The following is a 13,871-nucleotide window of genomic DNA, read 5'->3' on the forward strand; positions in this document are numbered from 1 at the left end:
TTTGGTTCCAACGGCCATGTCTTTGTGAAACGCAGAGTAGGTTAACGGGTGATCTCCGCATGTGTGGTTCCCACCGTGAAGCATGGAGGGGGAAGTGTGATGGTGCTTTGCTGGTAACACTGTCTGTGATATTTAGAATTCAAGGCACACTTAACAAGCATGGCTACCACAGCATTCTGCGCGATATGCCATCCCATCTGGTTTGCGCTTAGTGGGATTATCATTTGTTTTTCAACAGGACAATGACCCAACACACCTCCAGGTTGTGTAAGGGCTATTTGACCAAGAAAGAGAGTGATGGAGTGCTGCATCAGATGACCTGGCCTCCACAATTTTCAACCTCAGCCCAATGATGGTTTGGGATGAGTTGGAACGCAGAGTGAAGGAAAAAACAGCCAACAAGTGCTCAGCATATGTGGGAACTCCTTCAAGACTGTTGGAGAGAATGCAAAAAGTGTGCAAAGCTGTCATCAAGGCAAAGGGTGTCTTTGATTTAACATGTTGATTTAACAAACACATTTTTGGTTACTACATGATTCCATATGTGTTATTTCATAGTTTTGACGTCTTTACTATTATTCTACAATGTAGAAAATAGTAAAAACAAAGAAAACCCCTTGAATGAGTAGGTGTGTCCAAACATTTGACTGTTACTGTATATCAAAATAAACATCATTCTGTTTATGTTTTTGTCAATTTAACATGTGGTATTCCATACACACATTGTAGAATTTAAGTTCAATTTAATAACCTTATGTTAAAAGCAAAATATAACATGTATGAGAAGGGCAATAACTTGTTTTATTATTCCAGAAACATAGAGAAATATATATACCAATCTTTATGTTCTAAATCTAGATTTTTCATAAGAAACCTTGATGTTCAATGGCCACGATGATACTTGGAACTCATTGGAAACGTTTTTTTTTTATTTACAGTATCTGTAACTATGGTATGTACAGTTGAGATAGATATGAAAACGTGTATGAAATAAGTATCACACTGGAATACAATAACATTTTGGAACCATATCGGTTGTTATGGCGCGTTTTGAACATAATTCTTCTTTAAAATGTCTGAATGTCATTGGACAGCCTTTACTTTTCACATCATAGTCAAATAAAGTGAGACTGAAAATAACTCTATAAAAGCTTTGTTTGGATCAATTCAAAAAGCCTAAGAGGGTAAAGACCTCCAGATTGTTTCAGTCTGCCCGTATTCAGAGGCCCATTTATGTACCGTTGTCTACCCTTAGGCTAGTGCTCTTTACATAGAGCTTTTAAAGAAATAGGAAGTCAACTAAAGCACAGTTCATGTTTTTGTTATTGTGATCTCAGTTCATTATGTTCATTATAACGGCAATTAAAACAACTGTTTTATCCACAAGGCAAGGTTGTCCAAGGGCTCGATTCAATGTTAAGCTGTGTTGGGCGACATTCGCATAGCAGATGCTTTACAGGTGTAACTGCGGTATGAACTGTAAAATCGGTGAGCGGCTGCTCTTCCGTGTCACCAATCACGCCCTTACTATATCCCTACCATGTTAGAAGTTCATAACGCCGATAGAAAGTGTAGACTCTATTGATGATAGAAATAATGACATGTTTTCATGTTCATTTGGAGCGGAGGAATGTATAGCCTAATTGAGGTGTAGATAACGGAACATTACGCATTTGAGTTTTTGAACTTCTAACACAGCTGCGTGGCTTTGTCTGAATGTCGGGTGTGGTTTCGTTGCGTCCAATGGCAGTGTCCGCGATAAGGTGACGCAGGCAGCCGCTTGTGGATTTGACAGCTCCAACACAGTTCCACCTCCAAAACAACCGCTATCGGGATGTCAGCTCGCGCAGATCTGATATAATCTAGCCCTGATCATTCATGAGCTGCTTTGCTTTATCACCTCAGAACCCTTCTAGAAGGAGTACAAATGAATGCATTACCACAAAGAATGGAGTGCAATTATTTGCTGTCGAAAGGCATTGTGGGGGAAATGGCAGTCATCATGATTCTACAGTAGTCTGGACCTTTGATGTATTTTTACTTGCGCAAACAGGGCATTTCAAATTATTATGTTTCTCATACCTACATAAAATCGCAGAAAAAAGTGTTGATTTCCTTTTCTTGCAGTATTTTTTTTCAGATGCATGGGATTATCAGATTTTTCAATAAAACAATTGCAAAAAATCTGTTGCTTAATAAATTGCTACAGTGATTACATTTTTATTTCCATCACTGATCATCATAAAGAAGAAAAAGAAATTGAAGAAAAAAGAAAAAACCTAAAATTGCTCGAAAGTGTAAGGCCGAAAGCATACTATACTATAGCCAACTATGATGTACGGGGTAAAATGGAATCAGGCATAAACAGACCGGGTCGCAGCACGTGAGCTCAGCTGTCTACAATCCATACACATTACAGAGAGAGAGAGCCAGGAAGGCCAATACATTAGGAATGAAAAGATCCATGTGCAGAGGTTGATAAATAATACAACTGTCAAGGCACAATGGCAAACGGGATGTGGAATGTGTGTGGAGTCCTGTGAGTGAGTGTGTGAGAGACAGAGACACAGAGAGAGAGAGAGAGAGAGAGAGAGAGAGAGAGAGAGGCATTTCCATCGTGCTGTCAAATATTGACCATGTAAGTGCTAGACAGAGGGCTCAGAGGCCCAGAACAATCCTCTATGAGAGGTAGGACTGAGGCTGCAGCAAGACAACCTTAAGGCCTACTGTACTGTACACCTATGGACCTCTGTACACTTCAAGCCAATATGGTATTATGTAGTAATTCGTTTTCTGTTCAGAGGCTCTGCCTTTACACAGCCAGCTCAATTCTGATCTTGTTTTCACTATTGTTTTTTTGACCAATCAGATCAGCTCTGAAATATATCTGACGTGATTGGTCAATCATTGAGAAAAAAAAATCTGAATTGGGCTGCCTGTGTAAACACAGCCAAAGTGATCCACTGATTCAAAGGATACTGTATACATAATGCAAATCGACTGTGGGAAAGGGTTTCTGAGCCCAGCTGGCATTGCCCAGTTCTACCACTACTACTGGTATTGTGGAAGATATACCATTTAGGTTACTGTACATGACTGGTGTAGGGGGGAAGGGGGTGTTACTGTGCTCTGGAGAAATGTGTTTAACCTGAACAGCCTCTGTAAAGGTCACGCTGTGTAAAGGGAAGATTGAGGGGTAATTAAGTTGACCTGAGTGAGAATACAATGATAGCAGGCATGTACACGTGATAGGCCTTCACATGGTTTTTCAGGTATGGTTGTCCCAATCTGGAAAACAATTGTGGTTAACCAATATGCTGCTGTGTGCTAGTCAAGGTACTACCTACAATAGGAGGTAGAGTGTTGTGAAATTATAGTAAAAAAATGTGTAGTGTTACTTCCACATCTTTCCATCATGAATCAATTGTGGCAATATGATTAAAATAATTAGAGTAATTTGTATGGGATATGGCGATGTTAAAAATCTTTATTTTTTAATATATACATTTAACCTTTATTTAAACAGTTAAGAACAAATTCTTACTTACAATGACGGCCTACCCTGGCCGAACCTGGACGACGCTGGGCAAATTGTGCGCCGACCTATGGGACTCCCAATCACGGCTGGATGTGATGCAGCCTGGATTCGAACCAGGGACTGTAGTGACGCCTCTTGCACTGAGATGCAGTGCCTTAGAACGCTGCGCTACCGGTCAAAGTTTTAGAACACCTACTCATTCAAGGGTTTTTCTTTATTTTTACTATTTTCTACATTGTAGAATAATAATGAAGACGTCAAAACTATGAAATAACACGTATGAAATCATGTAGTAACCAAAAAAGTGTTAAACAAAATATATTTTATATTTGAGATTCTTAAAATAGCCACCCTTTGCCTTGACAGCTTTGCATTCTCTCAACCAGCTTCACCTGGAATGCTTTTCCAACAGTCTTAAAGGAGTTCCCACATACGCTGGACACATGTTGGCTGCTTTTCCTTCACTCCGCGATCCGACTCATCCCAAACCATCTCAATTTGGTTAAGGTCAGGGATTGTGGAGGCCAGGTCATCTCATGCAGCACTCCATCACTCTCCTTCTTGGTCAAATAGCCCTTATACAGCCTGGAGGTATGTTAGGTCTTTGTCCTGAAAAACAAATGATAGTCCCACTAAGCATGAACCAGAAGGGATGGTGTATCGCCGTAGAATGCTGTGGTAGCCATGCTGGTTAAGTGTGCCTTGAATTCTAAATAAATCAGACAGTGTCACAAGCAAAGCAGCCCCACATCTCCACGCTTTACAGTGGGAAATACAGTGGGGCAAAAAAGTATTTAGTCAGCCACCAAGTGTGCAAGTTCTCCCACTTAAGATGAGAGAGGCATGTAATTTTCATCATAAGTACACCTAAACTATGACAGACAATATGAGAAAAAAATCAAGAAAATCACATTGTAGGATTTTTAATGAATTTATTTGCAAATTATGGTGGAAAATAAGTATTTGGTCAATAACAAAAGCTTATCTCAATACTTTGTTATATACCCTTTGTTGGCAATGACAGGGGTCAAACGTTTTCTGTAAGTCTTCACAAGGTTCACACACTGTTGCTGGCATTTTGGCCCATTCCTTCATGCAGATCTCCTCCAGAGCAGTGATGTTTTGGGGCTGTTGCTGGGCAACACAGACTTTCAACTCCCTCCAAAGATTTTCTATGGGGTTGAGATCTGGAGACTGGCTAGGCCACTCCAGGACCTTGAAATGCTTCTTACGAAGCCACTCCTTCATTGCCCGGGCGGTGTGTTTGGGATCATTGTCATGCTGAAAGACCCAGCCACGTTTCATCTTCAATGCCCTTGCTGATGGAAGGAAGTTTTCACTCAAAATCTCACGATACATGGCCCCATTCATTCTTTCCTTTACAGGGATCAGTCATCCTGGTTCCTTTGCAGAAAAACAGCCCCAAAACATGGTGTTTCCACCCCTATGCTTCACAGTAGGTATGGTGTTCTTTGGATGCAACTCAGCATTCTTTGTCCTCCAAACACGACGAGTTGTTCAATCTTCTTCTGGATCATCCAAATGCTCTCTAGCAAACTTCAGACGGGCCTGGACATGTAATGGCTTAAGCAGGGTGACACGTCTGGCACTGCAGGATTTGAGTCCCTGGCGGCGTAGTGTGTTACTGATGGTAGGCTTTGTTACTTTGGTCCCAGCTCTCTGCAGGTCATTCACTAGGTCCTTCCGTGTGGTTCTGGGATTTTTGCTCACCGTTCTTGTGATCATTTTGACCCCACGGGGTGAGATCTTGCATGGAGCCCCAGATCGAGGGAGATTATCAGTGGTCTTGTATGTCTTCCATTTCCTAATAATTGCTCCCACAGTTGATTTCTTCAAACCAAGCTGCTTACCTATTGCAGATTCAGTCTTCCCAGCCTGGTGCATGTCTACAATTTTGTTTCTGGTGTCCTTTGACAGCTCTTTGGTCTTGCCCATAGTGGAGTTTGGAGTGTGACTGTTTGAGGTTGTGGACAGGTGTCTTTTATACTAATAAGTTCAAACAGGTGCCATTAATACAGGTAACGAGTGGAGGACAGAGGAGCCTCTTAAAGAAGAAGTTACAGGTCTGTGAGAGCCAGAAATCTTGCTTGTTTGTAGGTGACCAAATACTTATATTCCACCATAATTTGCAAATTAATTAATTAAAAATCCTACAATGTGATTTCTTGGATTTTTTTTCTTCTAATTTTGTCTGTCATAGTTGAAGTGTACCTATGATGAAAATTACAGGCCTCTCTCATCTTTTTAAGAGGGAGAACTTGCACAATTGGTGGCTGACTAAATACTTTTTTGCCCCACTGTACACATGCAGAGATAATCCGTTCACCCACACCGCATCTCACAATAACACGGCGGTTGGAACCAAAAATCTCAAATTTGGACTCATCAGACCAAAGGACCAATTTCCACCGGTCTAATGTCCATTGCTTGTGTTTCTTGGCCCAAGCAAGTCTCTTCTTATTGGTGTCCTTAATAGTGGTTTATTTGCAGCAATTTGACCATGAAGGCCTGATTCACAGTCTCCTCTGAACAGCTAATGTTGAGATGTGTCTGTTACTTGAACACTGTGAAGCATTTATTTGGGCTACAATTTCTGAGGCTGGTAACTAATGAACTTATCCTCTGCAGCAGAGGTAACACTGGGTCTTCCTTTCCTGTGGCGGTCCTCATGAGAACCAGTTTCATCATAGCGCTTGATGGTTTTTGCGACTGCACTTGAAGAAACGTTCAAAGTTCTTGAAATTTACATTTCTTACATGTCTTAAATAATGGACTGTTGTTTCTCTTTGCTTATTTGAGCTGTTCTTGCCATAATATGGACTTGGTCTTTGACCAAATAGGGCTATCTTCTGGATACCACCCCTACCTTGTCACAACACAACTGATTGGCTCAAACACATTGAGGAAAGAAATTCCACAAATGAACTTTTAACAAGGCACACCTGTTAATTGAAATGCATTCCAGTACCTCATGAAGCTGGTTGAGAGAATTCCAAGAGTATGTCAAACTGTCATCAAGGCAAAGGGTGGCTATTTGAAGGATGCCAAAAAGTATATATATTTGGATTTGTTAACTTTTTTAGTTAGTACATGATTACATGTGTTATTTATAGTTTTGATGTCTTCACTATTATTCTACAATGTAGAAAATAGTAAAAATAAAGAAAAACGCTAGAATGAGTAGGTGTTCTAAAACTTTTTTACCTGTACTGTATATTATTAGACAAGGGGCCCCAGATTGAATAATGTCTCCATATACATGCTCTGCCATTCGAGAGAGAGTGAGTTATGGCCTACACTTGCACACTACCGTGAGTATATTGATGTCCAACATGTAACCATGGCTCCCTCTGCGGCATGTACAGTACATCCTAACTGTAGGCAATGATCCTAATGGCAACCTGTTCCCTATTCAGTGCACTACTTTTGAACAGAGCCTAATGTGCTCTGATCAAAAGTAGTGCACTATGTAAGGGAATTGGGAGGTATTTGGGATGCAAATATGGATTTCCTCTGGCTCTCTCCTTGAGAATGATAAATTGTACACTATTCTACCCTAGTACTCTACTGTATCAATCATAAGAGAAGGGAATCTACTGCTAAGTTGTAGTCTATATTAAGTTAATTGTATGGTATATAAACAATGTTTTATATATATATTGTTTAGGCAAGTCAGTTAAGAACAAATTCTTATTTACAATGACGACCTACCCTGGCCAAACCCGGATGACGCTGCAATGCCCTATGGGACTCCCAATCAAGGCTGGATGTATGCTATTACATTTTGCTACAGTGGGATGGAAAATGCCAAAGTCATGCAGTCATCATTGTCATTGGGGTCAACTGGTTCTGGTACTAACTCACAGGAATCAATCTATGTATACAAAAAGAGCTTTATTCAGAAATGTAACTTATTTTACATTAAAAGTATCAGCAGTACTGTGTCCTTTTTTTTCTAAGGACATTTCAAGCCATCAGAACATGAAGAGACCGCAATACACCACAAATAAAGAAGATATGGTAATCAAGAAACCAGGGGACTTTCAAACATGACTTGATTTGACAGTTACTGAACCCTAACAAATGAATACATGAACATAAAAGTATGTTGAAACGGTGAGCCTAATATCCCTTGTCTCAGACCTTAATAAGAGCATAAATACGGAAGATAAAGACCAGGGCTGCATCGAGAGAGAGAGAAGTCCTGGGCTCGGGGCATCCTGAAAGCAGCCTGTACCCCAAACCACCAGACAACCAGACCTGGCCATGTGACTATATTGTCTGAGCTAGCTGGCTGGTTGCCACACAGGGTGAATGGAATGACCCAGTGAACAGCCAGCCCAAGGTCTGATCCACTCCTCTCCAGACAGCCCTGTAGTCTCAGTCAGCAGTGTCAGGATACCACGATCTAATGATGTCAGTGTCTCCGGCCCAACGCTAGCTACACAGCTAGTCTGTTGATGTTGAAGATTTTGACAGAGTGGTCTGCCCCTGCACTGGCTAGCTGTACCCAGGAGCTGCCTGCTGCTGTGATGCTGCCCTCGCCTTCCTCCTCATCCCCCTGGCCGGCTCGGCCCGCCCTCGGCCTCCAGCGCAGCCTCTTCACCGTCAGCGAGTGACTCTGACTGGAGGGGGGAAGCGTTGTCAAGGAAACAACAGAGTGGTGAAATACTGTACTACAGTCATAGTGTATCATTGTGTATGTCTCCATACTGTACTAGTCATAGTGTATCATTGTGTTGTGTCTCCATACTGTACTAGTCATAGTGTATCATTGTGTTATGTCTCCATACTGTACTAGTCATAGTGTATCATTGTGTTGTGTCTCCATACTGTACTACAGTCATAGTGTTGTGTCTCCATACTGTACTACAGTCATAGTGTATCATTGTGTTGTGTCTCCATACTGTACTACAGTCATAGTGTATCATTGTGTTGTGTCTCCATACTGTACTAGTCATAGTGTATCATTGTGTTATGTCTCCATACTGTACTAGTCATAGTGTATCATTGTGTTGTGTCTCCATACTGTACTACAGTCATAGTGTATCATTGTGGTGTGTCTCCATACTGTACTACAGTCATAGTGTATCATTGTGTTATGTCTCCATACTGTACTAGTCATAGTGTATCATTGTGTTATGTCTCCATACTGTACTACAGTCATAGTGTATCATTGTGTTGTGTCTCCATACTGTACTACAGTCATAGTGTATCGTTGTGTTGTCTCCATACTGTACTACAGTCATAGTGTATCATTGTGTTATGTCTCCATACTGTACTACAGTCAGTGTATCATTGTGTTGTGTCTCCATACTGTACTACAGTCATAGTGTTGTGTCTCCATACTGTACTACAGTCATGTATCATTGTGTTGTGTCTCCATACTGTACTAGTCATAGTGTATCATTGTGTTATGTCTCCATACTGTACTAGTCATAGTGTATCATTGTGTTGTGTCTCCATACTGTACTACAGTCATAGTGTATCATTGTGTTGTGTCTCCATACTGTACTAGTCAGTGTATCATTGTGTTGTGTCTCCATACTGTACTAGTCATAGTGTATCATTGTGTTGTGTCTCCATACTGTACTAGTCATAGTGTATCATTGTGTTGTGTCTCCATACTGTACTAGTCATAGTGTATCATTGTGTTGTGTCTCCATACTGTACTACAGTCATAGTGTATCATTGTGTTATGTCTCCATACTGTACTACAGTCATAGTGTATCATTGTGTTGTGTCTCCATACTGTACTACAGTCATAGTGTATCATTGTGTTGTGTCTCCATACTGTACTAGTCATAGTGTATCATTGTGTTGTGTCTCCATACTGTACTAGTCATAGTGTATCATTGTGTTGTGTCTCCATACTGTACTACAGTCATAGTGTATCATTGTGTTGTGTCTCCATACTGTACTACAGTCATAGTGTATCATTGTGTTGTGTCTCCATACTGTACTACAGTCATAGTGTATCATTGTGTTATGTCTCCATACTGTACTACAGTCATAGTGTATCATTGTGTTGTGTCTCCATACTGTACTACAGTCATAGTGTATCATTGTGTTGTGTCTCCATACTGTACTAGTCATAGTGTATCATTGTGTTGTGTCTCCATACTGTACTAGTCATAGTGTATCATTGTGTTGTGTCTCCATACTGTACTACAGTCATAGTGTATCATTGTGTTGTGTCTCCATACTGTACTAGTCATAGTGTATCATTGTGTTGTGTCTCCATACTGTACTAGTCATAGTGTATCATTGTGTTGTGTCTCCATACTGTACTAGTCATAGTGTATCATTGTGTTGTGTCTCCATACTGTACTAGTCATAGTGTATCATTGTGTTATGTCTCCATACTGTACTACAGTCAGTGTATCATTGTGTTGTGTCTCCATACTGTACTAGTCAGTGTATCATTGTGTTATGTCTCCATACTGTACTACAGTCATAGTGTATCATTGTGTTATGTCTCCATACTGTACTACAGTCATAGTGTATCATTGTGTTGTGTCTCCATACTGTACTACAGTCATAGTGTATCATTGTGTTATGTCTCCATACTGTACTACAGTCATAGTGTATCATTGTGTTATGTCTCCATACTGTACTAGTCATAGTGTATCATTGTGTTGTGTCTCCATACTGTACTACAGTCAGTGTATCATTGTGTTGTGTCTCCATACTGTACTAGTCAGTGTATCATTGTGTTATGTCTCCATACTGTACTACAGTCATAGTGTATCATTGTGTTGTGTCTCCATACTGTACTAGTCATAGTGTATCATTGTGTTGTGTCTCCATACTGTACTAGTCATAGTGTATCATTGTGTTGTGTCTCCATACTGTACTAGTCATAGTGTATCATTGTGTTGTGTCTCCATACTGTACTAGTCAGTGTATCATTGTGTTATGTCTCCATACTGTACTACAGTCATAGTGTATCATTGTGTTATGTCTCCATACTGTACTACAGTCAGTGTATCATTGTGTTGTGTCTCCATACTGTACTAGTCAGTGTATCATTGTGTTATGTCTCCATACTGTACTACAGTCATAGTGTATCATTGTGTTATGTCTCCATACTGTACTACAGTCATAGTGTATCATTGTGTTGTGTCTCCATACTGTACTACAGTCATAGTGTATCATTGTGTTATGTCTCCATACTGTACTACAGTCATAGTGTATCATTGTGTTATGTCTCCATACTGTACTACAGTCATAGTGTATCATTGTGTTGTGTCTCCATACTGTACTACAGTCATAGTGTATCATTGTGTTGTGTCTCCATACTGTACTACAGTCATAGTGTATCATTGTGTTGTATCTCCATACTGTACTAGTCATAGTGTATCATTGTGTTATGTCTCCATACTGTACTAGTCATAGTGTATCATTGTGTTGTGTCTCCATACTGTACTACAGTCATAGTGTATCATTGTGTTATGTCTCCATACTGTACTACAGTCATAGTGTATCATTGTGTTGTGTCTACCACAAGCAGACTATGTAAAATAGGTTGTTAGGCGCATGGTAATATATAAGAATGAATTATATTTCTAGGATTAGGTCAACCATGGTTGCATGATGAGTAGTGCAATATGCCTGAGACCTAAAGACTTGTGTTAGCTCCCTGAGTGTGTCACATACAAATATAACGCACAAAAATAAAACCTGATGAAGCATAGATGTTCTCATATGACATTTCCAAAGGTGCTGAGACTCTCTTTAAATGTTGTTTTATACAATAGTATGTATCTGTTGGCGCCGAATCAGATGCCACTCTGTCCTCAGCTGTTGTTGGCACGTCCATTGTGATACCTCACTTCGTTATCGTTTCTCTTATTCATGTTAATTGTGGTCCATGAATAAAACCAAACGTTCACAGATCAGGTAACATAACATTGTTAGAACATTCCTTCAGTCCAGAGATTTCCCTTCATGACTCAGGCCTTCACAAAAAGAGCCTGTTGATTGCAATTTCCTCTTCAATAACCCTCCGTTCAATACACAGCTATTCAAACCCACTTGAGGATGTTCTTTCTCTGGCTACCTTCCAGATGCCACCCTATTCCCTATATAGTGCACTACTTTTGACCAGGACCCTTAGGGTAGGGAATAGGGTCCACTATGGACGTACTCTAAAAACTCTGGGCAGAGTCATAAAAACTCCTGTCTAAAGAGTCAGAGTACCTTTTGGGGTATTTATCCATTGAGATATGTTGGCTTGAGGAGGCTTCATCGTAGAATAATGGAACCAGTGCTTATAGGACAGCTGGACTAAAGGCCTGTAGTTAGTCAGTCCCAAAAGGTGTGCGTGGGTGGGGTGGGGAGGGGGGGGGGGGGGGGGGGGTAATTTTAGAAACTGAAATGTGTGATGAAAGCTTGGGACTGTGTGTTTGTGGGGCGTACATGCATGTGTGTCTAAAGGATACGAGGAGTCTGTTTCTCCATATCTGGTCCAGTCTGATGCTCCAGCAGGCTCCTCACTGAGTTCCCACTTATACAGCAGGACCTGGCCACTCTCCAGCCCCACCGCCAGCAGATAGCTGGAGGAACATACATCAATCAATCAAACTTTATTGTTCCAGATGGACATGTGGTTAACAGGCAGGCTTATTGTCCCAGATGGACATGTGGTTAACAGGCAGGCTTATTGTCCCAGATGGACATGATTACAGGCAGGATTACAGCTAGACATGTATAATATTTCAACACATCACACAAAAGGCTAAATAACACAGAAACGTCATCAACTAGAAGCCAGCTGGGGGAAAAAAAAGCGCATGTGGAAATAAAGCGCATGTGGAAATAAAGCGCATGTGGAAATAAAGCGCATGTGGAAATAAAGTGCATGTGCGAATAAAGTGCATGTGCGAATAAAGTGCATGTGCGAATAAAGTGCATGTGGAAATAAAGTGCATGTGCAACTCAAAGATGGGTTACTAGGCCATAGACAGACAGCACACACAGGTGGCTACAAGGGAAGCATACACACTCCATCCATACACACTACCATCAAGATATGAAACCCCTAGGAACTCTTGTTGATCTGAAACGATTGGATAGGATAACGGCTAAAGCTTCCCTATGCCTTCTGATAGGCTGCGTATACATTTGAACCATATTGCTAATACCTATCCAATTGCAGGCCTACAGCAGTGTCTAGGGTGAAGGGATCTAGTGGTTCAATTGGAATTCAGAAAATAAGCGCTGCCTCAGTATTGTACCTGTTGCCGGGGCACAGGATGGGGCAGAAGGAGACAGCAGTGGCCGAGTCTCCTACATCTAATATGGAGGAACAGGGCCGGATGACTGGAGGTTCATCAGGGGTCACAATGGCATCAGAACTACTGCAGTCACCCCACACTATCACCTGTAGAGAGAAACTTGAATGAAGTTATTCTGGAAAGTCACACTAACATAGAATGTGTGGTAGGATAGGTGGTATCCTATAGCCTATGTAGTTCTATGGGCCCTGGTCAAAAGTAGTGCACTGTAAAGGGAAAAGGTTGCCCTTTGGGATGTAGCCTATGATGAACAGTATTTTACTGCCTCTTCCTTACCATTGTGACCTTTACTTACTGAGGAGCTCATTTGTAAGGAACAACCTTTGAAGGCTGATGCTGGTTTGAGATTAGCACATCATTATGTTTCATGCATTGCATTGACATCAAAGGACTCTTAAGCTGTGGATCAGGGCCTGTTTCAAAAAGATTCTCAGAGTAGAAGTTCTGCTCTAGGATCGGACCCCCCCCCCCCCCACCCTCTCATTCATCACCAATGAAAGGACAAAACTGATCCTTGATCAGTGCTCCGTCTCTGAGAAACTTTGTGAACACACGCTCAGACAGAAGTGAATAGATGTTGAAGTCCGGAGAATACAAGCTACCTCTACTAACAACACTAAGGCCTTGCTGGTGTAGAATAATGACCTTCTTGTCTCGACTTGACGTCACAAAGTACTTGTTGTCGGCGCTCCAGTCACATGACCATATGATGCGCGTGTGTACGGCCGTGTCCTTCCTGGTAGATGAATACAGGGAGAAATGGGGCTCTGGGTGGGGGAGACACACACAGGCACAATAAATACCCATCTACCTTGCACTTTGCATTAGTATTGAACCACAAAAAGATTCTAACACAGTACATAACTGCTCAGTGGTAACAATGAATCTCTCCACTGACACACAAATAAACCCAAAGCCTCAGTTCCTCCTCTCCATGATGTCTGTCATTAATGTTGGTTGTGATGCACTGTTCTGTGTCGTTCCAGCAGCCTCTAGAGAGACATTGCTGCCTG

General features: G+C 41.2%; 1 protein-coding gene across 1 annotated transcript in view; it reads right to left on the reverse strand.

Annotated features, from left to right (window-relative positions):
• Positions 1-7,434: 7,434 nt before the first annotated feature.
• LOC139373797 (elongator complex protein 2-like) overlaps positions 7,435-13,871 on the reverse strand; it is a 64,670-nt gene continuing 58,233 nt past the window's right edge. Inside the window, exons 19-22 of the mRNA XM_071114800.1 lie at positions 13,504-13,625; positions 12,799-12,944; positions 12,004-12,117; positions 7,435-8,184 (exon numbers count right to left, since the gene is read on the reverse strand). Coding sequence (XP_070970901.1) covers positions 8,001-8,184; positions 12,004-12,117; positions 12,799-12,944; positions 13,504-13,625 — 566 coding nt within the window. The 3' untranslated portion in view covers positions 7,435-8,000. The remainder of the gene's footprint in view (positions 8,185-12,003; positions 12,118-12,798; positions 12,945-13,503; positions 13,626-13,871) is intronic.

This window comes from Oncorhynchus clarkii, chromosome 18 (genome assembly GCF_045791955.1).
Source record: "Oncorhynchus clarkii lewisi isolate Uvic-CL-2024 chromosome 18, UVic_Ocla_1.0, whole genome shotgun sequence".
Lineage (NCBI taxonomy): Eukaryota > Metazoa > Chordata > Actinopteri > Salmoniformes > Salmonidae > Oncorhynchus > Oncorhynchus clarkii.